The 27,604-nt window shown below is 45.6% G+C and overlaps 1 protein-coding gene across 8 annotated transcripts in view; it reads right to left on the bottom strand.

The window, feature by feature from the left end:
- PTPRT (protein tyrosine phosphatase receptor type T) overlaps positions 1-27,604 on the bottom strand; it is a 1,095,010-nt gene that overhangs the window by 767,332 nt on the left and 300,074 nt on the right. For all 8 annotated transcript variants that reach the window (XM_059896616.1, XM_059896620.1, XM_059896617.1 and 5 more), the window contains exon 2: positions 21,300-21,425. In XM_059896616.1, the coding sequence (XP_059752599.1) occupies positions 21,300-21,425 (126 nt within the window). The remainder of the gene's footprint in view (positions 1-21,299; positions 21,426-27,604) is intronic.

Here is a 27,604-nt window from a genome sequence, read left to right as displayed (position 1 = left end):
TCCACATTGCTTTGCTTCATTTTTCAACATTCATGAGTGTAATTGCATTTATTTTTCTTGTCAAGACTTCAAAACAAGTGATAATTTACTGTATTACAGCCCATATCGGCTGGGGGGTTTACAGCCACAACAGTTCTAATCCTCCCTCAGATGGGCTGGGTTGGGTAAGCAGGGGGTGGTCTTCTGAGCTGAGAAAGCTCCATTTCTTTGCAACAGGAAGCTTGAGCCCAGCTGCATCAAGGTCACAATAATAGTGGCAACAACCAATCCATACAGAGACACTGAGCTCACAAAGCATGTTCACTTCGACTATCTTGACTGCTTTGTACAGTAACAGGGTGAGGCAGACATGTACTCCCATTCCCATTTCAGAGAAGGAGAGACTGAGATTCAGAGAGGTTCTCAGTCATACATGGTGACAGGTTGGTGAAGAGAAGAAGTGAGGCTCAAACCTGGATGCATGGGATAGGACACCCATGGTGCCACGTAACAGTGCCTGAGCTCTGGCAAAGCCTGAAACCCTAGTTATGCTGGCAGAAATGAAGTAGGCATGATCTTAAAGTTGTGCAAATCTGACGTGCCCACAGCAGCTGTGACCACCAAAGGGAGCTGCTTCCTTGAGTCTACCTTGCAGAATGCTGACTTTCAGGGTTCACACCCCTGCTGAAGGGTCCACCCCAGTATGCCACAGTTTGTAATTATCTAGACGTGAGAGTGGGAAAGCACAGTCTAGCCTTGTGTCTGGGGATCACTCTCTGTGGATGTTTTCTTCCCCTTGAAAACAGAAGCTGAGCCCACAGTGATGCTCAGATTTCAGGTCACAAGTGCTCATGAATTAATGAGTAATTTTATAACTGATCAACAGAACCCAGCCCTAAAAGCTTACAGATTTGTTAGATTCATTTCCTAAATAAGATGAAAGTAGTAGATGGGTCAGTGATGGCAAGACCCTCATCTCGTTTTCCAGGCTCAGCTCTTCTCATTTCTCTTTCCTAGTTTGTTAATTATAACAAACTAGGAAAGAGAAATGAGAAGAGCTGGTTATGCCCTAAGGTGTCTGAGTAGCGTAGGGGAGATGATGTAAAACCTAGATCACAGTCACAGGTGATTGCTTTGGCATGGCGTGGCATCTCCTGGGGTTCAGCCCACCTCCCCAGCTCCCTGTGAGGCAGGGAAGAGGGGCTAGGGAGGAACTGCTGAGTCAGGAGAATCGGGAGCTGAAGTGGATTCAGGAAGTGGGTCCAGCCACCTGGCCAAGGTGCTCTAGTCTGCAGGGGATGCCTCCCCTCTGCCCTGTTCCTGCCCCTTTCCTACAGGGTCAGGCCCCCTTCCCAAGGGGTCTGGCTCTCTTGACACTGGCAAATGAGACCCTTTGTGTGGGCTCTCCCATCTCAGGCCAGGGTAAAATGGCCAGGCCCAGCCATTCAAGGACCAGGGAAGCACATTGGACAAGGGACCTCTGACAGCCACCCTTAGTATAAAGGGCCTAAGGATTTCAAAGACAGTGTCACAGCACACACGCACACACAGAGCTCAGGCCTGATAAGGTCTCAGCTGTTCCTTCAGTAGAGACAGGTTAACACACCCCCATGGGAAGCCCCAGCTGAGACAGGACAGGAAGGAGGCACGGGGGGGGGGGGGGGGCACAGAGAGGACTTACCACGTGCCCATGCACCAAGCATTTGTTCCGTGTTGTCACATTACCTCGTTTCATCTCCATACCCTCCAATCACATTACCTTCACTTTATAGGTTAAAGAAAACCCAGAGCCATAAAGAAAGTAAACAGCTTTGCTTAAGGTCCTCCCCGAATGTCCCTCTGGCTGTACTGCCTATGAACTTTGTGTACGTTTCTAGTAGCCTTTCCGAACATCAACTATTCAGAGAATCAAGGACAGAGGTTATTTAAGTTTCATTTCCAACGCAGGAAAGCAGTCTTTCAATTCAAGCAAATAACCTTTCTGTTATTATTTTCCATATTGCAAAGCCTAAACATTTAGTACGAAGTCTTAAAAATCAGGCTTGTAAAGACGACATTTTGCTTGAAATGGTCAAAATTAGATAATTGTTTCATTCGTCATGAGTGTTGAATGTACTTTCTCTTCTAATTGCTGCCAATACCCAGCAAAAAAAAAATGAGGTTAATTTTTCAAAGGTTGGAACTACACTAGGGGTGGCCCATGGGTTTGCCATGCTCCATCTGCCCCAGCCAGCCTCCCTTAACCCAGTCCCACCTCACTCCCACGTACGCTTTAGATTTTCCTTGTTCTTGTTTCTTGAGGTCCCTGGTTGCAGTAAAAGAACAAATTGTGCAGCAGCAGAACTGCCTCATAGAACCTTTGTGCTGAGTTAGAACCGGGGGCGCGGGGGCTGTGACACTTAATCAGGGCCCTTCACTGTATGCGTAAGGCTACTGGGGACCAGAGAGGGTAAGCAACTTGCTCCAGGCCACACAGCTAGTCAGCAACACAGCAGGCCCAGAACCCAGGCCTCCTGAAACCACACGGCACAGTGCTCTGAACCAAAAGCCTGTGTTTCAGCCATCCCTAATTTTCTGTTTCCTTTAATCCTGTTTCCAAGTAGCTTAACATTTCAATCGTCTGAAAACTCATTGGCTCAATATTAACTGAGGACATACTGGGCCAGTTCTAGGGCCTGAGGACACAAAGCTATGAACAGGAAAGTTGATTCCTGCCCTGATGGAGCTTATATTTGAGGAAGAGGGGTGTTAAATGCAAAATTACATATAGCTCCTGTGCTTTAAGCTCTCTGGTACATGGCCTGGGGCCGCTTCTGGAGGTGCAAAGGGAATTCTGAGACCTGGGTGGTCCCCCAGGCAAAGGAAAGAATGGGAATGATGCAAAGGACAGACAAATAAAGCAGGTAAAGCTGGAGGTTTCAGGAAGGGAAGCCATAGCACCTGGAAAGAAGGGGCACCCCTGGGGCCCCAAGCCCGGACAGGCTCCACGTCCTCAGGCTCCTGGTCCTCTGCCCATCCCCCACAGTGTGGGAACTGCCAGTTCGGCGGTCTGCCTTCCACTCCTCTCAGCCCTGGGGAATCCTAACCCCAGTCCAGAGGTTACCAAGCCAGCCCCAGATCAGACGGCTGGTCACTGGTGGAACTAGCATTCCAACTCGGCTCAGCCTGATTTCTTAGTTTACGTTCCATTCACTTCCTCCACGTGAAAAGAGTGCAAAGGTCCTTCCTCACTTAGGACTCACTGTACTGGAAACTGTGTCTTGGTGTTTTGCATCATTCCCACCCTTGTAAGCTCTTCTGTCACCAGCAAAGCCCATTAGCAATTCCCAGGAAATAAAAATAGAATCTAGGTAATAAGATAAAGTCTAACCTTTTTTGGTTTCTTTTCCTTTGCGCTCAGTCCAGTTCCACTCGCTCACAGGCGGGTGCCTGCAGAGGCCTCGCACCAGGCACTTCGGACCAGAGGGCCCAGTGCAAAAAGGCTGCACCCAGAGCACCACCTCGGTGGGCGGTGCGTGCAGAAGCACTGCGCACGCACAACACTGCACTTCAAGGGGGTGACGGCGGCCCGCGTGCAAAGCGCCGCGCATGACACTTCAGTTCAAGATGGCGGCAGTGGGCCGTGCGCAGAGATGCTGCGCACGACACCGCAATTCACGACGGCAGCGGCATGCCGTGAGCTGCACCCGGGTCTCAAGCCGTGACCAGCACGGCTGCACCTGAGCGTCTAGAACTCCACGCCCTCCCCACTGACAAGAACCCTATAAAGCAGCGCCACCACTGGCCTTCTGGGGAAAGCACGTGCGCTAGAGCATGAGCTCAACACTTCTCCGTTTTTTGATCAAAGAAAAAAACTTTCCCCTGCTTCTGAATGAACTCAGTCTCGTTCTACCGGCTCCAATGACACTAGGTAGAAGGACCCTTGTTGGCGCCCAACTCAAAAGGGTCAGTAACACGTTCATGCATCACGGGGGATGGAAGCCTAGAAACTACATCTTCCTGTTAATTGTGGTAAAAACATTTCAATTTCAGCATCTTAATCTTTTTTTTTTTTTTTTTTTTTTTTTTTATGGCTGTGTTGGGTCTTTGTTTCTGCGCGAGGGCTCTCTCCAGTTGTGGCAAGCGGGGGCCACTCTTCATCGCGGTGCGCGGGCCTCTCACCATCGCGGCCTCTCCCATTGCGGAGCACAGGCTCCAGACGCGCAGGCTCAGTAATTGTGGCTCATGGGCCCAGCCGCTCTGCGGCATGTGGGATCTTCCCAGACCAGGGCTCGAACCCGTGTCCCCTGCACTGGCAGGCAGACTCTCAACCACTGCGCCACCAGGGAAGCCCCATCTTAATCATTTTTAAGTGTACAGTTCGGGAGTGTTAACTACATGCACATCGTGGTACAACAGACCTCCAGAACTTTTTCATCTTGCAAACCTGAAACTCTGTACCCAAGGAACAAAACTCCCCACTTCCCCTTCCCTGGCTTATTTCACTTAGGAGAATGTCCTCAAGGTTCACCTATGTTGTAGCATGTAGCAAGATTTCCTTCTTTTTTTTAAGGCTGAATAATATTCCCCTGTATGTCTAGAGGATGTTTTCCTTATCCATTCATCCGGTGATGGACATCTGAGTTGCTTCCACTTCTTGGCTACTAGGAATAAGGCTGCAATGAGCATAAATGTGCAAATACCACATCAAGATCCTGCTTTCTGTCCTTTTGGATATATACCCAGAGGTGGGATTGCAGAATCATGTAGTAATATATTTTTAATTTTTAATGGAAACTTCATACTGTCCCATCCACAGTGCACAAGGGTTCCGGTTTCTCGAAATTGTCACCAACACTTGTTATTTTTTGTTTTTTTAAATATAATTGTCAATCTTATTACTAATTTGGCCATCCTAACGCATGTGAGGTGATATCTCATTGTGGTTTTCATTTGCATTACTCTAATGATTAGTGATGTTGGGCATCTTTTCATATGTCTGTTGGCCATCTATATCTTCTTTGCAGAAGTGTCTATTCAAGTCCTTTGCCCATTTTTCAACCGTTATTTGTGGGTTTTTTTACTGTTGGGTTGTAAGAGTTCTTCATCTATTCTGGATATTAGCCTTTCAGTACACATAAGATTTGTAAATATTTTCTCCCAACCATAGGTCATCTTTTCACTCTGTTGGTTGTTTCCTTTGATTCACAGACGTTTTTAAGTTTGATGTAGTCCCAGTTGTCTATTTTTCCTTTTGTTATCTCTGCTTTTGGTGTTATATCCAAAACTCATTGCCAAGCCCAATGTTATGAAGCTTTCCTCTTATGTATTCTTCTAGGAGTTTCATTGTTTCAGTCTTACATTTAGGTATTTAATCCATTTCAAGTTAATTTTTGAGTATGGTATGGTAAAAGATAAAAGACCAACTTCATTCTCTGGCATGCCGATATCTAGTTTTCCCAGCACAATCTGTTGACAATACTGTCCTTTCTCAATTGTGTGGTCTTGGCACCTTCTTGTTGAAGATCATTTGACCATATATGTGAGGGTTTCCCAAGGTTTTATGAGACTATCTGGAGGTCTTATAATACCCAATATTAAACACCTTCCTGATTGAAATACCTATGGTGGTTTCTATTCTCCCACTTAAACCCCAACTAATAGACTCATCATGCTTATATGTTTTAGCAGCTATAGTTTAGAAGCCTCTTTCCACCTATAAATCTGTTTTAACCTTGGAAACTCTCAAGAGTTAACAAAGGGCATAGGATACTTTTCCTTGTCTGTAGCTTTTACAAGTTGCTTTACTGATAACAAGTAATGATCTAAATTCTGAGAAAGTGCAACTTGAGTTTCTTAATGATGAACACTTAGGTAAGAAAGCAATTTTAAAAGAATTGGAAAGTTTGAGGAAGGATTTAAAAACACTTTGTTTGAATAACTGTTGCTTTCCAAAGCTGAAGTGTAATGTGACAGCACAGAGCAAGGGGAAGACTAGATGGATTAAGAAGGGAGTGGGGGAGGAATAGGAGGTCTTTTTTTAGAAAACAAAAAGGAAATTTCTGTCAATGACCAATGTCTCACTAATCAGCAATTGTGGGAAAATTAAATCTGAAGATGTACCCATGATATTAAGGGGGCATGGGGTCAATCACTACAGCTCCGTGGGGCTGTCTGAGAACAGAGGAAGTACCATCAGGTCATCTGGGAGATTTATCTTCCTGGGCCCCATCTCCACACACTCATGAAGACAAATTCCATGCCCAGGAATCAGAAGCAGCTTCCATGACTGACAGATAGGCAGACTAGGGGTGGGGATTGGGGGGTGGCTAGGACCACAGGATTTTTCACAGATGTTCTATTTTGTAAATGCATCACTTAATTCCCACATTTAAAAAATGTCTCCTTTTCTTCTTGAGTCGTAAATTACAAATCAAAGAATGCTAGAGTCAGAGGAAATCGACTCCTCATTTTAGAGATAAGGTAAATAAGGCCCAGGGAGGGATGGTGCTTGGCCTGAGGTCACAGAGCATGTTAATGGTAAAGCTAGAACCAAAACTCAGGATTCCGTACTTTTAGATCTATGTCACAGAAAAGGATGCAGGCCACAGAGAAAACACACTGGCCTGCTCAAAGGCTCAGGTTAGTGCAGAGCTGGAACAGGCGCTCAGAGACACCCCCCTCCCCATGCACAGAGGGCCAGGCTAACCAAAAGGCCTATTCCCAGCCCCACCATTTCCTGGTAGGGAAATGCAAAGAAAACAAAGGAAGAACAGCACCGTAGGGGCCTGAGGGAGGCTCCAGCCTACTCCTCAGTCAGGAAACCGAGGTTCAGAGGGTCAAGTCAGCACAGCAAGGCAGGGACAAAAGTCCCACGTCAGTTTGACAAAAGGTGGCCAGTCTGGGAGACATCGGTGTGAGCCACTGGTGGGCTGCTTTGTTCAATTCCCTCTCTGTCACTTACTACCTCTGTGACTAAGGTCAAGTTACTTAATCTCTTTGTGCCTCGGTTTCCCCATCTACAAAATATGAAACAAAACTGTACCTACCATACACAAAAATAAACTCAAAATGGATTAAAGACCTAAATGTAAGGCCGGACACTATAAAACTCTTAGAGGAAAACATAGGCAAAACACTCTTTGACATAAATCACAGCAAGATCTTTTTTGATCTACGCCCTAGAGTAATGAAAATAGAAGCAAAAATAAACAAATGGGATCTAATTAAACTTAAAAGCTTTTGCACAGCAAAGGAAACCATAAAGAAAACAAAAAGACAACCCTCAGAATGGGAGAATATATTTGCAAACGAAGCAACCGACAAGGGATTAATCTCCGAAATAAACAAACAGCTCATGCAGCTCAATGTTAAAAAGAAACAAATAACCCAATCCAAAAATGGGTGGAAGATCTAAATACACATTTCTCCAAAGAAGACATACAGATGGCCAAAGAGCACATGAAAAGATGCTCGACATCACTAATTATTAGAGAAATGCAAATCAAAACTACAATGAGGTATCACCTCACACCAGTCAGAATGGCCATCATCAAAAAATCTACAAACAATAAATGCTGGAGAGGATGTGGAGAAAAGGGATCCCTCCTACACTGTTGGTGGGAATGTAAACTGATACAGCCACTATGGAGAACAATATAGAGGTTCCTTAAAAAACTAAAAATAGAACTACCATATGACCCAGCAATCCCACTCCTGGGCATATACCCTGATAAAACCATAATCCAAAAAGATACATGCACCCCAATGTTCATCGCAGCACTATTTACAATAGCCAGGACATGGAAGCAACCTAAATGCCTATCAACAGAGGAATGGATAAAGAAGATGTGGTACATATATACAATGGAATATTACTCAGCCATAAAAAGAAACAAAATTGATTTATTTGTAGTGAGGTGGATGGACCTAGAGTCTGTCATACAGAGTGAAGTAAGTCAGAAAGAGAAAAACAGATACAGTATGCTAACACGCATATATGGAATCTAAAAAAAAAAAAAAAAAATGGTTCTGAAGAACCTAGGGGCAGGACAGGAATAAAGACGCAGAAGTAGAGAATGGACGTGAGGACACGGGGAGGGGGAAGGGTAAGCTGGGACGAAGTGAGAGAGTGGCATGGACTTATATATACTACCAAATGTAAAATAGATAGCTAGTGGGAAGCAGCCGCATAGCACAGGGAGATCAGCTGGGTGCTTTGTGACCCCCTAGAGGTGTGGGATAGGGAGGGTGGGATAGGGAGGGTGGGAGGGAGACGCAAGAGGGAGGGGATATGGGGATATATGTATACGTATAACTGATTCACTTTGTTATAAAGCAGAAACTAACACACCATTGTAAAGCAATTATACTCCAATAAAGATGTTAAAAAAAAAAAAAAGATGTGGTACATATACACAATGGAATATTACTCAGCCATAAAGGAACAAAATAATGCCATTTGCAGCAACATGGATGGAGCTAGAGGTTGTCATACTGAATGAAGTAAGTCAGACACAGAAAGACAAGTATCATATGATATCGCTTATATGTGGAATCTAAAAAAAAAGGGTACAAATGAACTTATTTACAAAACAGAAGTAGAGTCACGGATGTAGAAAACAAACTTATGGTTACCAGGGGATGGGGGGGAGGGATAAATTGGGAGATTGGGATTGACAGATACACACTACTATATATAAAATAGATAACTAATAAGAGCCTACTGTATAGCACAGGGAACTTCACTCAGTACTCTGTAGTGGCCTATATGGGAAAAGAATCTTAAAAAAAAAAAAAAAGGTGGATATATGAATATGTATAACTGATTCACTTTGCTGTATACCTGAAACTAACACAACATTGTAAATCAACTATACTCCAATAAAATTTTTTTTCATTTAAAAATTTTTTAAAAAATAAAGTGAAGCCAAATAAAAGCAAAACAAAAACTGTACCTATACTACATAGGGTTGACATGAACCATAACAGAGAAAAGACATTTAAAATGCTTGGCACGTAGTAAGTGCTTGATAAATGCTAGCTGTTATTATTATCAAAAGAGACATCCCTGTGGGTGGGAGTACAGTTGGCCCAATAAAAATCTGATAATCTAGGGCAGCACTGGACAACAGAAATACAATGTGAGCCACGTATGTAATTTTAAACTTTTGAGTAGCCACATTAAAAAAGGAAATGGATTAAATTAATTTTAATAATTTATTTTATCTAACCCAGTATATCTAAAATATAACCGTTTCAACATGCAGTCAATATAAAAATTATAAATGAGATTAAAAATTTTTTTTCATACTAAGTCTTTGAAATCTGGTGTGTATTTTACACATAAAGGACCAAGTGCTTCTTTCAAGTGTTCAACAGCCACGGGTGGCTGGTGGCCGCTGTATTGGACACTGCAGGTCTAGGACACTCCCAAATAGGACTATGATGTATTATTGGGTTTTCCAGATTACTGGACCTTATTTCATGGAGTCACACAGCCATCTTATTTCACTAAATTACCCCAAAAAACCACTGTGTTTATATTAAACTATAATTTCCTTTTCTTATCAAATCTCTCATAATATATAACTACAATTCAAATTATATACTATCATATTCAAAGCATAAAGAAAGCCTGTTTCCTCATTAAAGACAAGGCTATCCATATATTCAAAAACAAGGTGTTCACTTAAAGGAGCCCCAGCCCCTGGAGCAGCTGCGCAATCAGATAAACAAACCAAGAAAACATCCCCCACTGGTCCAGGCTGGCATCGCCATGACCTTCCTCTCAGGCTGGCCCGGGAGTGGCTGAGGTGGAAGCAGCAGGAGATTAAGGATGCATGAGGGGAGTCAGCTTTGCGGTCCAGTGACACGTCTCTGATGCCCGAGGCATCCGTGATGTTCCCTTCTGACAAACCATGCAGAACAACACGCAGGCTTGTTATGCCTGCGTTTAGGTGGACCCTGATGGGCTTAGTCGACTCAACCAGCCAGTAGGACAGTCAACCCTCAGTGACTAGACATAGGGCACCGCCCCCCCTCATTCTCCCAGCGAGAAGACCCCACAAAAAAGTTTTCAGGGTTTCCCTGGTGGCGCAGTGGTTAAGAATCTGCCTGCCAATGCAGGGGACACAGGTTCGTGCCCTGGTCCGGGAAGATCCCACATGCTGCGGAGCAACTAAGCCCGTGTGCCACAACTACTGAGCCTGTGCTCTAGAGCCCGCGAGCCACAACTACTGAAGCCCGTACGCCTAGGGCCTGTGCTCTGCAACAAGAGAAGCCACGCAGTGAGAAGCCTGCTCTCTGCAACTAGAGAAAGCCCACTTGCAGCAAACAAGACACAACACAGCCAAAAACAAAATAAATAAATTAAAAAAAAAAAAAAAGTTTTCAGGCAACTTCCGTACACACAATTTCCCACATATAAATGAATTAGTCAAATGGTATCTAAATCAGTACTATGAGATCTAAGATATGACTTCATTACACCTCCATATTTAAAATCACGTTTCATAAGATAATATATTACCTTAAAAATAGGTCGTGGTTCAGAGCCCAGACTGTGAAACCAACGGCCTGGATTCAAATCTCAGCTCCTCTTTTTACTACTAAGTTGTGGGTGATTCCTCAACATTGTGGGCCTCAGTTTCCTCATGTGTAAAACATGGGTAATCACAGTACCCAGCTCTCAGTGCCACTGAAGTACGAAATGAGTTAAAAACACGTAAAGCCCTTAGACCACCATCCACTAAGTGGAATACACGTGTTCGTGGAAAAATAGTGGTTTATTTGTCACCAGCTCATGCCACTTCTCCACCCATGGTTCTTGCTAGCCTCATTCCCTTCTCCCTGTTACAAAACGTCCTTTTCTGCCTGACCTCTGAGATCTTTGCAGATCTCATGGTTGGGGGGGAGTCCTCCACACTGCCGCAACGGCCTCCCCCTACTGCCGCAGACTCTCTCCCCGCTCTTGCGATAATCCTTTCAAATAAAGTCTCTCCTTACATAAGCCTGGAGACATTTGCTAATTTGACACCTGTTATCTAAAAGTATGTGTGTTCCATAAACAACGAGTTAATGTATAGCACCGGGAACTATGTTCAATATCTTGTAATCACCTATAATGCAACAGAATCTGAAATAATATACATGTATAACTGAATCACTTTGCTCTACGCCAGAAAGTAACACAATATTGTAAATCAACTATACTTCAATTTTTTAAAAAGTATGCGTTCCTCTGTACCTGGGAAACTAAAACAACCGAAATAACACAAAATTTTGCTCCAAAAAGTAGTGGTTTATTATCCATTCCCATATATTATAGAAACTTTTATTCAAACTCGTCACATGTGCCACTGACATCTGGGTTTGTCATCAGAGGAAGCACTTTTTTTAACATCTTTATTGGAGTATAATTGCTTTACAACGTTGTGTTAGTTTCTGCTGTATAACAAAGTGAATCAGCTCTACATATACATATATCCCCATATCCCCTCCTTCTTGCGCCTCCCTCCCACCCTCCCTATCCCACGCCTCTAGGTGGTCACAAAGCACCAAGCTGATCTCCCTGTGCTATGCGGCTGCTTCCCACTAGCTATCTATTTTACATTTGGTAGTGTATATATGTCCATGCCACTCTCTCACCCTTTCACATCTTACCCCTCCCCCTCCCCATATCCTCAAGTCCATTCTCTAGTAGGTCTGTGTCTTTATTCCCGTCTTGCCACTAGGTTCTTCATGACCTTTTTTTTTTTTTTTAGATTCCATATATGCGTGTTAGCATACTGTATCTGTTTTTCTCTTTCTGACTTACTTCACTCTGTATGACAGACTCCAGGTCCATCCACCTCACACCCTGAACGTGCCCAATCTCATCTGATCTTGGAAGCTAAGCAGGGTCAGGCCTGGTTAGTACTTGGATGGGAGGAAGCACTTTTTAAGTTGAATGGCATGGGTCTATATCACCTTAATTCATTTACACCATCTGGATACAATACTTTTTGAAGCCAGGGGCGATGTCACAGAAAACTGAATGTCAAGGCAAGCATCTACGTGGGTATAGAACAGATGTGTTTTCCCATTTATCTGATCACTGCAAAGATCCCTTGTGGCTTCTCCAGGCCATCCTTAGCACTCATCATTATTTGGCCATCTCCTCAAGAATACTACTAAACTTGTCTTCAATTCTCTTGCCTTTTTTTCCCTACCAATTCTGTTCATCCCTGTAAGCATCCCAAACTAGCACTGACTGGGGTCACTGCAGGCTGATGTTGTTTCCCCAATTAATTTTGTAGCTCACGGTGCAAAAGAGAGCCTCCCATAGTATGAGATGCTTTAGAAGAACTTTACTGAGAACTGTTTGGAGGCAGAGATCTTTCCTTTTACTTGAGCATTTGGGGTATATTTTGGCTTTTATCTTTTGTTCTCCCATTGCCATTTCTTGGGTGTCAGTTACATAAACCATGGTGCATGCATCCAATGGGATACCATGCAGCCCTGGACGGTGAAAGCTAGATCTGAACACAGTGGTCTGAAAAAGTGACCGATGACCCAGCTGTCTGGGAACCACGATCCTACTCGTGACCTGCATTCTAAGGAGGCACCAGAGTAAGGTGATTGCAGGAACCACAGAGCTGGAAGCCACACTTCCTACAGGCAAACCCTGGCTCCATCATAAGCTAACCATGAACTTGGGCAAGTCCTTTAAGTTTTGTGTGCCTCCAGTTCCCTAATTTGTAAAATGCAGATCACAATATCTACATCAGAGGACTGTTGCAAGGATTAAATAAGCTAATATATTTAAAGTGTTTAGGAGAGTACCTGCCACAGAATAAGTACTATATAAATATCTCTTTCCTATCATTACTGTTACTATTACCGCATACATATATGCTCTCTGACTCCCTCCCTCCCTCCTCCTCCTCCTTTCTTTTCTCCCTTCCCCTCCCCCCCCCAGCTCCCTCTCCCTTTCTCTCTCTCTCTCCCTCCCCCCACCCCAATACACATCAATTTGTCCATAGTGATATTTTGAGAGAACAAAGATGGGGGTGGAGAGAATTAATTTATATGTGCAAACTCGGCATTTCTTTAAGAATGAATATATAGTATTTTATCATTAAAGGGGGAAAAAATGTATTGACTCAACAGTGACTAAATGGGAACATAAGAGCTTATATCTTTAAGCCAATCAATACCATCAGGAGTGATTAAGGACACTTAGGGGCCTACGCTTCCAGATCATTTTAATGTAAGCACAACGTTAAAGAAACAGTAGGTCAGATTTTGGACGAGTCACATTTTTCCACTGGAGAGCCTCTTACATGGGTTACAAGTCAATCTACACATCTGTGAGAGTAGATCAGGCCCCAGAGTGAAGAAGGGGTAATCCCCAGGGTCCCTTTATTCTCCCCAAGAATCAACTCTAGATCAGAAGAGCCCTGGCCAGCCAGTCGCCAGCCTCGTCAAGCTGAGAGGAGGCACTCGGGATGTGAAAGCCACAGATGCCCCGTGTCCCGTAAAAATGCCAAAGAAAGAAGCAGCCTCTCCGGGTTCTCCCCCAAGTTTCAGACATCATTTCTCTCTTGACTTTCCTAATACTAATAATCCTAATGGCAATTTACTCCATATACAGACCAACTGCCCTGTTCTAAGCTCCAAGCAGGGCCCAAGGAATTCAGCAATGAGAGGCGGCCCATGCCCTCAAGTGGCTCACAGCCTTAGTGAGGAATCAGAGAAAAGATGTCATAAACTCAGCCACAGAAACACAGAGCAGTCAGGGAAAGCCCCCTGGAGGAGGTGACATCCTCTATCAATAAAAAGAAGGGGAACAGGAGGTACCCTCGAGCCAGAGTCATGATGGGGTGGCCTTCAGGGTTTGTGGTTAAAAACAAGAAAAAACTATGACGATCTGTCTCAAAAATAGGAATGTTCTGGAAGAATATTGGGAAACTCATCATGAAGAGAGAGCTGGAGGATAGCTTGAAAAAGAACAGAAACTAAGGCAGTTCTGGGGGACCAAGAAACAGGGAGTTGAGCGACCTCTTTTAGGACAACCTCTTGTGGTACAGATGCCACCCCTCCACTAGACACACCTGCTACACAAGCCTCTGGCTGCTGACTCACCCCCCACCCCCAGATGATAAGTCCTGGGCAGGAGGGTCTAACTGGCTGGGTCCAGGTCACATGTCCAGCCACGCCCAGGCTGCTGGGGGTGGTAAGTATCTGGCAACTTCACACGGCAGCAAGCTCCACACTCCACCAAGATTCCACACAATGAGAGAGTACCCAAATCAAGAAGCAGGGTTGGAGGTTGGACTCCCAAAACAAAAGCATGAAGGCTTCTCTCCTGTGATTATGTAGAAGGGGAAAGGTAAGAGGAGAGGGCAGGAGAGGGGGCTGAGGCTGGAGATAGATGCTGGGGTCGTATCAGGAGAATGTTCAATTATTAATAAGAGCAGGTCATTTAACAAGCATTCACTGCTACCTCCTACATCCCAGGCACTGGAGTTACGTGCAGATAAGATGGTGCCCCAGCCTATAAGGAGAACAGAAGTAGTTCAGCACACAGACTATGAAGAGGCTGGCTTCTCTTCTGGTTGGCACTGGAGAGCCCATCCTGCTTTGTACAGCGGATGTCCACCTTGACTGGTCAGTGCTTGGACTGCTCTGACTGATTACTATTTAGAACATAATTCCTGCTCCTTCCCAGAAGGTCTCCGTCCACTGTGCTAAGAGCTATAATGCAGTGCACTCAGGGGACCATCACCAGTTCCTGACTTGTGTTTAGGGCTTCAGAATTCACAAAGCGTTCTCCCAGTATTGACTCACGGGCAAATTTCCAGGATTCTATGTTTGACATGTGGATGATATTCTTCTTCCAGATCTCAAAAATAAACATAACCACTCTGTGTTTGGTACACAAGGGAGTACAGAACTATAGAAAAATATATAAAGCAAATTTGATAACTTCTATTGGAGAGGAGCACAGAGATCTATGTAAAAGAACAGTCACTGCAATGTGATTGAGGAGTCAGTGGAAGGAACTTAAACATGCAACAACGTGGTGGTTAAATAAACCATAGAACAGTCATTGGAATGGAAAACTATGAAACCTTTAGAAAGCATGCTTTTGAGGAATACATAATGCCATGGGAAAATTCTTAAAAATAGCACTAAAGAGAAAAACAGATATTTATATAAGTTTGTGTGCACATATGACTTTTGTTCTTTATAGCAATCCCTACGTGCATATTCTCTACAATGAATATGCATTATTTTTGCAATCGTAAATCATGACTGTACATAGAAATCACTTTAAGAGATGTTTAGCTGATGGCAGCACCACGTATACAATATATATTTCTCTATCCTGGGGGTTGAAGCCTGGCTCCTCTTTCATATACAATTTATCTCTCTCTGGGGCTTGGTTTTCTCAAAAATAAAGAGGAGACAATATCTCTGAACTTATGGGATGGTGGCACATTAGATGAAATGTGTAGGAAAATGCCTAACCCCATTCTTGGTTAGAGGGATCACACAGTAAATGCCAGTTCTCTTAAAAGAAAGCAAAAGCTCCAATACTGACAGCACACTGGTGTGAGTTCTAATGTAGAAAAGGTGACGGGGTCAGGGTACTGATGTGTAATTGACCCAGGAATAGCTTCCCAGGGCTGCCATAACAAATTACCACAAACTGGGTGGCTTAAGACAACAGAACTTGTTCTTTCACAGTTCTGGAGTCCAGGAGTCTGAAACCAAGGTGTTGGCAGGGAATTACACCCCCCAAAGGCTCTAGGAAGAATCCTTCCTTGCCTCTTCTGGTTTCTGGTGTCTGCTGGCAATCCTTGGCTTTTCTTAGCATGTAAATGCATCGCTCCAATCTCTGCCTCTGGCTTCACATGGTTCTTTTCCCCCGTGTGTCTGTGTGTCGCTTCTCCGCCACCAGTAACACCCTATGAGGGCTCAGGACAACCAGCCTGACCTCATCTTTGCTTGATTATATCAGCAAAGACCCTATTTCCAAATACAATCATATTCACAGGTGCCAGGGACTAGGACCTTCACTTATCTCTTTGCAGGACAAAATTCAACCCATAACAGACCCCAACCTTCTCTCTATAAAATATCAGCAGTTAGAGCAAAACAGAAACACACTGCCCAGGGGCCAGTGGCATGAAGGAAAAGCCAGTACCGTTCTGGATCTGTGCCTGCTTCCATGGCAGGCTGATTGGTGGAAATATTCCTGTCGGTACGTGTATATGTTTACTCTGGATTTTTCCCAACACCTGCCCTTTCCAATCAGGTGACTAACTGGCCTCTTTGTATTTCTCTGCTCTAGAGATTTGTACAGGATGGAGAGAAGAAGCTGCTTGAAGTCAAGGGTTCCTTCTTCCTTTCTTTGTTTTTTTGTTTTTTTTTTAAGGTCTAAACTTACTAAACAGATTATACTGTGAGTCCAAGAAGGGCTGGACTCAGATGGGTGTGGTTTTGAGGGCTAGGAAGGAGAGGGGAGAAGTTCCTACACTGGGAAGAGGAAAGGGATGGATGTGTTTGTCCCAAACTGCTGGATGACAGTACTCGTGGAGGGAACAGACCCCAAAAGGGATGCTGGGTGATGCACCTGGGCTGGCTCAACTCAGGAGAAGGGCTCCAAGCCTGGGGAAGAAGAAGCAGAATTACTAGACCCAAAGGGACCATAAGGAATGTGACAGCGGGCTTCTCAGAGGAAATCACAATGCCCTGCTTAAGTCCCAGGACGTTTGTAAACCCCTAGGGAAAGGGGAGGCCCAATAAAGACTACAATGTAATGGCTCACTCCCTGGAGGCTCAGGGTTGATGTAAATGCCTCATTTCTTGTGCACTTGGGCTTGCAGCTTGAGGTTCAGTCTGACACTTAATGTCCGACAAGCATCAGAAGGAAAAATAGAAGTAAACCTCCCAGCCCCGCTTCCTCTGGCTTCAATCCCTCTAAAAGAACACTTACAGCACTTGCATCTCCCCTCAGCGCCCCCAGAGACCCTCCTGCTGGGCCCTGGGCTGGACCGCAGGGTGGACGTGTGGACACTCATGCCAAGGTTGGAGAAGGCAGAGCTGAGAACCACTGGCAGCTCCAGTTAGTTCCCTGGGCAAGATGGAGGCTTAGAGAGAGGGTCTGTGGGTGCAGTAACCCCCATCCTCTGTGACAGCCCCAGTAAAGATGGAGGTAGGGGCAAAACCAGGGCTGAAGCCTGGAATGTTAGCCTGAGGGCTTTTCCCATGAGAGGGATGAGGAAAAAGAGTGGGATGAGGGGCTGTGTCTAGCACTGAATTAACAGAGTCAAGATGGAGAGGTGTTCTCCCTCGGGGTAGCATGTAACCTGGGTATGAAAAAGGGGCAAGGTTCCAAGGTGGACTTAGACTTAACAGTCCCAGAGACTGTAAGAACCAGGAAAGAACTTAAGGGAACCAGTGTCTGACGAAGCCCTACTATGTGCAGACACATCATACTCACACAGGCATCAGCCCATTTAACTCTCACACTGGTTCCCACGTTAACGATGAAGCAACTGAGGCAGAGGGATTAAGGCCCAGGGTCAGTTGGCTATGGCGCAGGATTGGAATAAGCTGTCCTGTCACAAGTCGATGATGAGGACTTGGAAAGCGAAGAACAGGACGCTATGAGCGAGAACATCGAGGGAGTCTTTCATTAGACGGAACAGTGAGGGACATCTCCCTGAGAAGGAGTGAGGCTGAGACCTGACAAAACCAGGCAACTGAAGAGTAGAGAAGACGACTGCAGTGAGAGGGTACGGCACGTGCAAAGGTCCTGAGCCAGGAAAGACTCAGACATGCCCAGGGAACTGAAACATGACCAGTGTGTCTGGAACATTTTGAGAGAGAAGAAAAGGGGCTCAGAGAAGACACCAGATCATGCAGGACCTTGCAGGCCGTGGCGAGGAGTTTAGGGTTCATCCTTTGGGCCAGGGGAAGGGCCCAAAGGGCAAAGGCTGACTGACCCAGAGCCTAGCACTGAGCCTGACACACGGAAGGGGCTCAGTAAAAGGTTGTGGGACATATGAATACATAGAGCCACACTAGATTTCCAAAAGGATGGAAACTGGTGGCTTTACAGAAGGAAGAGGAAGATTTCAGCCTTTGCCCATGAGAAGAACAAACAATTTCACCTAATCCAAATTCACTTTCATGGCTCTTTACCTAAGAAGCACACGGAGCTGCTGAAATCCACAGGTGCATCATGACAGAATAATTTCAGTAATCATCATCAAATGCCTCTATTTAAAAAAGCTCAGAAGATTGTATTAGTACACTCCAATATTTATGAAATGCCACTGTGCCATAATAAGGGTCTGAGAAAATTAAGATTAGGAGCAAGGGTTGCTCTTTCCAAGAGCGAAAGTGGCATGGTGGGAAAAGCAGCAATGTCATGTGGCTGCCGGGAACCCTGGTCTTCTGATCTGTAAAATGGAAGGATGGGAGCAAAGATTTTAAATGTGCTATAATAAAGGGCCCAAAGGCATTTAATAATGTTTATCAGACATTCCTTCATTCAAGAAACACTTGATAAAGACTATTTGCCCATTCATCCATGCACCCATCCAACACAACGGTATTCCGTATATACTGCGTATGACGCACTGAATGAAGCACTAAAGATAGGCCAGGAACAAGACTGTCGTGGTCCCTGTTCCCATGGAACTTCTCAGCTGGCGATACAATGTACACTGAACAAGTAACATCAGTGATGCGTGCTCCTGAGGAAAAGAGCAGGGTGCAATGGGGGACACTTACAGAAAGAGCTGAGCCAGACTGGAGCATCTGGGGAGCACCGGCCTAAGGCAGAGATGCAAGAGCTGAGACACGAAGGGGAAGTACAAGAGAACAGGCTGGAGGCGAAGGTGCTACGGAGAGTGCCAATCTCACGTGAGTTCCTGAGGCAGGAAAGGGTCTGGAGCATTCTGGCAACTGACAAAAGCCAGTGTGAAGTGAACACGGGGGGAACTGGGATGTGGGGGCCTGGACCCCTCGGAGGCTACAGCAGGGCATTGGTCTCCTCTCTCAGAGCAAGAGGAAAGCCTCCAAAAGATTCTAGGCAGAAGCTGGGTGGGGGCAATGAAAGGGAGAGATAACGTGAACGGGCCTACATTCTAGAACAATCTCTGGCTTCTGTGCAGAGAGTGGGTTAAAGTCAGAAGAGGAAGCCGAGAAGTCTGTGTGAAAGTCTTCCAGTGACCCAGGCGAGAGGAGATGGTGCGTGGCACCAGGGCAGCGGCGGCAGAGACAGAGAGACGTGAGCAGACCTGTGATGGGCTCAGGAGGTAAAGGGGCAGCACGGAGTGATTGACAAGGAGAGGGGAGAGGAGAGAGGTCAGAGAGGAGAGTGACCCCTGGGTTTCTGAATCAGCACCAGAGTGAGGAAGTGGCCTTTTGAGACCAGGAGCACTAGAGCGTGAGTAGATGGAGATGAAGCAAGAATTCAGTTTGGGAGGGCTTCCCTGGTGGCACAGTGGTTGAGAATCTGCCTGCCAATGCAGGGGACACGGGTTCGAGCTCTGGTCTGGGAAGATCCCACATGCCGCGGAGCAACTGGGCCCGTGAGCCACAATTACTGAGCCTGCGCGTCTGGAGCCTGTGCTCCGCAACAAGAGAGGCCGCGATAGTGAGAGGCCCGCGCACCGCGATGAAGAGTGGCCCCTGCTCGCCGCAACTAGAGAAAGCCTTCGCACAGAAACGAAGAGCCAACACAGCCAAAAATAAATAAATAAATAAATAAATAAACCCAAAGTTTAAAAAAAAAAAAAGAATTCAGTTTGGGAGATGTTGAGTTTGGAGAGTCTGCATGACCCCACAGGGCATCCAGTGGGCTAAAGATGAGCCGAAAGAGCCTATGTGTGCATGCAAATACACACACACAACACACACACACACCACGCACACACATGCACTGTAAGATCTGAATTTATCTGGCCGACATCAGAGCTGGCCACACAGAGCACAGCAGATGCGGTAGGTAGCCTTCAGCAGAGGTGCACTGCACGCCTGGGGTTTCCAATGGAAAAAGTGATTCTATCACGTAACCCAAGACATTTTTCAGAGTAAAGTCAGCCTTTTTTAAGAACTATGATGGGACACAGGCACAGAGGTTGTCCCATGGTCACCTTACTAATGGGCACGTGCGGTTGTTGATGATTCTGCTCACTCACGTCAAGCAAGATCCTACCAGATCTGAAAAGCTCAATTTTGTACCATGTCACAGCTTTATGATACCTGGGGCTTGTGTCTATACTCGGGAGAAACGTACACAAACAACTGATGCCCTTAATAGGAACTAGATAGAGCCACCCAGTAGCCTCCCGCTTTGGGGCCAAACTCAGAGTCAATAAGGTCCCACAGGCCACACCCTCACCTAGACATCTCTGAGCATCTCTCTCCAGCTTAATGACATCCTGGCAAAGCTGTGTCTCAGAGCAGCTGCGAGGACAAGGCATCCGGGCAGTGGGCTGTGTACACAAGTTCATAAGAGATGTCTGACGGCAACTGAAGTCATGGGGAGAGTTGAGGCCATCCGTGGCGTGATGGTTAATTTTGCGTGTCAACTTGACTGGGCTAAGGGATGCCCAAATAGCTGGTACGGCATTATTTCTGGCTGTGTCTATGAGGGTGTTTCCAGACTTGATTAGCATTTGAATTGGAGAACTGAATAAAGTAAAAGGTGTTCCCCAATGTGGGTGGGCATCATCCAATCCTCTGAAAGCCCAAACAGAACAAAAAGGCACCCCCTCCAGGTGTATCTCCCCTAGAATACACTGGCTATGACTCTCATAGGCCTACGTCACACAGGTATTCATCAGGAATGTATATTAGGCCTTCAGCCCCACTGGTGAAGGATGAACTTGGCATTCAGGATGTCGGGACAACAACTTTATGAGTAATATTTGGACTGCAGTGGTTCCCCTGCATATATACAAGCTATGTCTGTGTGGTCCAGAAGGAAAAAACAATGACCTCAAATTCTTGAGAAGCTTTCTTCCCCCAAAATCCCACTACTATCAGGCTCCCAGACAAAACTCAGTGATGCCCCACTGGTAGCTAAAAACCTTAGAATCTCAAAGCTAAAAGAAATCCTAAAATTTCCTGAATCCAGATGATATATGACTTCTCCCATACGCTTAAGAATTCACTCAGCCTTGGTTTGCATACCTCTGGGGATGGGGAACTTATTACCAACAAAGTTATCTACTGCCCTCCCCAACAGCTTGATCCAGAAGAAAGTTCTTCCCCATGAGTCATCATAAAAGCTACCACCCCCAACAGAGCCTCAAACACACTTGGTCACGTACCTGTAGGCACCGCTGGGTCCAGCATTGGTTTCTCCCACGTGTTAATCTGCTCCCAGGTAAACCCATTGGTCCCCAGGGCCACGCTGTAACCACAGTTGCTGTAGTGGTCATCAAAGGAACAGCCACCTGCAGACAAAAGAGACGTGAGTAAATATACCCTTGGGTCTGGGGCTTGGTTCGTTACCCCCGTCTCATCAGCTCTTCATTTACAGCTTTGAATTTTAAACTCTGGAGGAGATTTTTTTTTAAGGCAAGCAAATTGGATTTTTATATTTGCTTTGGTGCTCTCAGAAAAGACATTGGCATCTGCAGGCCCCCTATTTAAAAAAGTTAATAAGGCTAGTTACATTGATTTCAATCTTCCTTCCTGAGAAAGTAAACAGCAATGTCTCATTCTAAGCAGGAAAAATGAATGCCAGGGCATGCCTCTGTAATTGCTTCCTCCAACATGCAGAGATGCTGCAAGGTAGCAGAGCAAGCACTAGCTTCAGAGTCTTGCAAAACTAGACACGAATCTCAGCTTTGCAAAGCTGGGTCAGCTTGGACCAGATGCTCTGCCATCTGTGTCTCAGTTTCCTCACCTGGAATATGGAGGGAAAGATCCACTTGACAGAAATATCAGGAGGATTAAATGGAATAACATACGAAAACTGGCACAGAATAAATTCTCAACACCCACCTCCTTCCCTATAAAAGAAGTTTTCGTGGAGTAAAAATCAAATGTGTAGAGAGTTAGACAATCATGCACCTGGAAGGTAATAAAGTCAAGGCTGACAGTATTGAAAGCTTCTCCCTAAAAGTCCAAGCCATCCATCACCCACCACTTTGCAATGAGTTGTGTAAATTGGATTTTGCTGAGCATATGCTATGGGCTCTAAGTCCCCTCCAGGTGACATTAAGGGAGATGTGCGGTATGGAATTGGGGCTCCAACTAGGAAATGCTGGTCTGTCCAGAGAAGCAGGAGGTGACTATATCCTGGAAGGGCAAGAGGAAGAGGAGAACTAACCAGGGCTTTAAAGTTCAGGAGCATCTCCATGAGCACAGAGCAAGAGGAAGAGCACTCCAGGGTGAGTTGGCAGGGTGCACAGAGGAACAGAGGCAGCACCAGGCCTGAGCTGCACACTCGGGTCCATAGTTCCACTGCCCTTTCTTGTCTCCTTACTGGTCAGACCTCATCACATCGCAATCTCCCTCCCCTAAACAACCATCAGTTCCCCTATCACACATCCAAACCACATCCATGGTTCTGCTCCACATACAGAAACCATCCCTTGCCAGCCCCTTCCTGTGTCTGCAGCCTCATGTAATATCACACCATTGTCTCCATCAGCAACAAAGGACAAAATCCCTTCTCTACCCCCACACCTGGGATTTCCTCTGCTTAGTGCTGGTGGAAGGCCTGTTGACAGATCTGATACACACTGCTAAAGTAAACCTATACACACTGCTAAAGTAAACCTATGATGGCAAAGCTCTCTCCACTTCCTTTCTTGCAGAGTATGGAAACCCAGAAGAGTTGGGCCGGGCAAAGGAGAGCTGGACCTGTTTTGGTAGTGCAAGGGTTGGGGCTTGAGAGTATTAAATAGCTTTGCACTAAAAAGCAACAGGAATTTGCAGTACAGACACCTAAAGAGAGAAGGAAGGAGAGGGAGAGAGAGAGATCCAAGAAACACATTGTAAAGCAGACACCTACAGAAGGTGAAAGCCAATGAGAAATTTCCTGTGATGGGTAATGGCTGATGAACTGGTAGAAACTAAAATTTCTGTTTACTTTCATTGATTCATTCTTTCATTCACAATTATTTAATTGAGCTCTTAGGGTAGATCCAGAAGAGTACAAGGTGCTATCTATACAGTGGTTTACAAAAGAGGCATGCTATCACTAGCATGAGTGAGGCAGACAGACAGTAAACAGGCAAACTAGTAAGTAACTCTGCATTTCTGTATGTGCTATGAAGGATGCGGTTGGGGTGAGTGAGTGGACCCCTAGGTTGATGTGGTCCAGGAAGCCTTTCTGACCATGAATTGGAGACAGTTCCCTGTCCTGTGATGAAATGTCCCTCCACTACATCCAACTCCACGCTGAGAGCTGGCGACATACAACAGCCATGTGTCACGGGTGCTTCGGGAAACAAAGGGAAGAAGGGCAATGCCCAGTGTGGATGGACAAGGGTCAACAGACAAGGATGGAAGTCCCAAGAGACAAGAGGAAAGGTCAGGGGCAGAAAGCAGAGGAGACTTCATCCCAGATAGAGTGGACAAGGGAGACCTTTGAAAGGCAAGGACAGAGGCAATCAACCAGCTTCCACTAGACAGTAAGCTTCAGAATGGCTGGGAATGGCACTGGCACAGAGGAGGGGCTTAAGAAATATCCGTTGACTGAATGAACCCATAAATGTGAATGGGATGCCAGACAGAGACCAAACTATGTTCCAGTAACAGCGAGCCCACAGCAGTCCCCAAGCTCCACCTGCTCTTTCCAGTCTCATACGTACTCGTCACTTCTAATACCTAGAAAGCTACTTCCCCATATTGCCTGCCTGAAAATTCCAAACTACATCCTCCCCCAAATCACTTCCGCTATAGACCTTCTCTGACCAGAACAGCAGAGTGAACGCCACAGAGACGAAAACACAACACACTCTATTTAAAATGTAGAAAATAGTAGCAGCAGCAACAGTTCCAATTGCTCAAAGAGGGCCACCCTCCCATCCTTACACCACCGCTGCCTCACTGGAGCCTGTCTCCCAGCCTGTGGAAGGCAAACAAACCACGTCAATGCCATTGACACCATCCAGATCCTGATGTGCTGGAACTGGTAAGCGAGGGGAGCCTGCAGCATCTAAAGTGTTCACGAGAAGAACTGACAAATCATCCTAAACTGAGATCAGCATCCAGGGCCACAGAAAGAAAGCATGGCCAAGATGGTGCTGGGTGTATGGCAAGCTGTTGAGGTCTTCTCTCTTGGGCACGCAAGAACTCTGTATTTCCAGGCCACCTTGCATCTGGGGAAAACCACGTGGTAAACGTTGGAAATGTGTAATAAAGTGATACTCACCATGTGCAAGACTAGCCTCCCCAAAATAATCTCTTACTAGCAATCCTTCTCACTTACCCCACTGTGAAGACCTTCAAAGGTGTACTTGAAGGCAATGCCATCAAAGAAAGAAAGATGTCTAGATCCCTGGGACATTCATTGGAGGAGTGTCACCCACACGGTCGCCTGACCAGTAATACTGTCATTCAACATAATAGGAGCAAAATGCCGACTTTTCTAGTCTTAATATGCCACTGACATCTTAAGGTTTAGTTATTACCATAGCAGAGCCTTGCACATCCTGACTAATATAAGAAGCGTGCTCTCTTGAGCATTTGCTCCATGTCAGGCAATAAACTAGGCACTGATTACAGACACTATCACCTTTGCTTTCACTTAACCCTCGCAACTTTGTGAAGTAGATTTTTATCCCTACTTAAGTATAAGGTAATTGATGCATTAAAGGGTTAAACGACCTGCTCAGGTAACATGGAAGGAAAGTGTCAAAGGCAAGTGTAAATCTATGGTGACCTAACCACAGAACCCATGCTCTTTCTAACAGATCAGAGAAAGAACATATTCCCCAGAAACCAAGGACCAAGCCTTTCATTTACAAGGTGATGAGAGGGGGTTAGGAAGATAAAGTGCTTCCAAGGTGGTTGGGTCTTTCCCATTTGAATTCATTACCCTGCTTATTACCCTAGAAACATTTAATGAAGTTTTCTTTTTTTTTTTTTTGCAGGTCTGTGCAGGGGCACAGAATTGACAGATATGATTCTTACCCTCACAAGGTTTGCAGAGGACAGGGAAAGATAACCACACAAACATACATTTGAGGGTGTGATGCAAAACACACGTTTACAGAGATACGTCGAAGCTCAAAGGAGAAATTATTAATAAATTTTACTTAATGGTCTAATTAATCCAATTCTCAGCTGCGTTCTAGACAAGATTTAGGAGGGCTCACAGTTATACCTCTGGGCATCGCAGCTTACAGATCCCAGCAAGGTCATATCAATAATGTGCCCCTAGTCTCCTGGATCAGGTCAGTCGCCCACCCCTCACCTCCCTTCCTCCACCCAACGGTAGATGGCCTGCTCAGCTACCCCCGAGCTGAGTGCTGGCAGGTCCTGGTCCTCTACGGGGTAGGGACCCCTCTCCTCTTCACAGCCACCCCCGGGCACCTCGCTGCCTCCACCTGCAAAGCTCTGGTGACCACTTCAACCTGCAGCCACTGAGCCAATGTCTTTCCCTTCTAACAGTCTGTTCTTTGATACTGGGGTCCCACAACAGCAGGCCCATGGCCCCAGTGACCTGGTTCTTATTTTCAGACCACAGCCCTCTCTTTCCCCTGAAGAGGAGCTGGCTTAAAGTAGAGCCGAAAGCAGCCTTACATTCTATTTTGAGCCACTATTTCTTTGGGACAGCCAGGCCCACCTGTCAGTTCTACTCCACGCCGCCAGAATTTGTCATCTATTATGTGGACCTCAGTGTCTCTCAATACAGAAGAGTTTCTAGGAACAGGCCCCTGTCCTGCACTTTATCACACATATATGTCCAAACTCCAGGGGTACACACGGTTCATGACTTTTCCGTGCAGCTCCTGGGCTCCCAGCAAAGCAGGATGCATGGCCAAGTGATCATCTGAAGTATCCCTGTGCTTTGTATAGATCAAGAACATAGACCATGTGGTAACTGGTTACCAGTCTACCCTCTATCAACTCGAGTCCAGCCACAGTGGATGGACAAACACAGAAGCAGGAAGTACAGCATGATGGCAAAAGGCAAATTGAGGACAGGAGAAGAAAGACAAGCAGGACAGAAGGAGAGAGTTACAAGTCCACCCTGTAATTTCCCACATGTCCACCTGCTGAAAGGGAGTTACCTATTTGACTCTGAGCTTCCGGAGGCCAAGAGAAAAAGGTCAATCTGTTCAGATACTGGACACTCTGTGTTCATACAATAAAAGCCACATTCCTCAGGCGAATTACAACCATTCCAGGTGCTTAGATCACACAAGAACTTCTCCAAAGAGGTACTGGTAACAGAAATCCCATATCCCATAATGAACAATATCTAAAACAACATCCACACGAGGGGTGCATGGCCAATTTCATGAGACTATTTCTCATAATCATTCTCAATATAAATTGATAGCATCACCCAAACATACAATTTAGAAAAAGCAACTCACTGGAGCCCAATATGATACAGTCTAGACACCTGCTCCCTGTCGATCTGACTTGACCCAGAGGTAAGTTTTGAAAGCTATTCAGGAGAGAAAATATATTTGATAAATATTTTTTTAGCAAGCCTCCCTGAATTTTCTTCCTCTCAGCCAACAGACTGAGAAATGGAGTGGTTATGAGCCCAAGATTATACACTCTGGCAGCGATCTACATTGCCAGAGGGTGCAGCCCCTCTAGCTCACCTTCCTTCCTCCTTTCTGGGCCTTCATTTTCTGGGGTGCAAGATGGATCACGAAGGAACCTCCCAGTGGTCAAGGTTAAGGATTCCAGAGACTCAGAAAGACCTGGGAACTCTCAGGAGACCCACAGATGCAGAGCCATGCCACCAGCCCAAGGACTGGCTACTGAGAGCCACCAAAGGGAGGAGAAGGAAGGAAAGACTAGCTTCCCATGGACCCACAGCACGAAATATTCAAACGCATGATCCTGAGTCTCATTGAAGCTCCTCTTGCTCTTTCAAAAATTATGTTTCTTTCTCTCGGTGGAATTCCTTGGCACGTAACACCTGCTAGAAAAGGTTCCAGACCATCTCTGCAGGTGTTTGTGGCAGGCTACTTGGGGAAGACTTATGACTGGAGAGATCCCCCAAAGACACTCATTTGGATGCTCGCCCCATTCTGTTTCAAAGTGGTCCCATTCAACTGATACCAACTCCATCACTATCATTTTGGAAGAAAACAAAAATCTCCTAAAACTACCCCCACCCCCAGAACTGGGCTCAGCCTCCAAAGCACATGTCCTGGTTTGGAGAAGACCCAAATAATTGAGGGAGGACAGAGCAGTGCAACCACAGGCCGAGGGAGGACCCAGCACTAGCTCTCTACACAGGGACAGAGAAGCTATTGCCCCGGGCAGGTTGAGGTCAAAATGTAGCAAAGGCCCCAGATGCTCTGATGGGAGTCAAGCATATAAAGTCAACAGGGAAACGGAAAACTGTAGCAAGGAAATTGGATTTTGAAAATCCATTTGCGTTTGGTAATGTATAGCATATCAGCATCTGTAAGGGAAGTAAAAATAG

Source organism: Balaenoptera ricei, chromosome 15, assembly GCF_028023285.1.
Source record: "Balaenoptera ricei isolate mBalRic1 chromosome 15, mBalRic1.hap2, whole genome shotgun sequence".
NCBI classification, from domain to species: Eukaryota; Metazoa; Chordata; class Mammalia; order Artiodactyla; family Balaenopteridae; genus Balaenoptera; species Balaenoptera ricei.
Note: the sequence above shows the minus strand (reverse complement) of the source record. Positions and strands in the feature narration are given on the sequence as shown.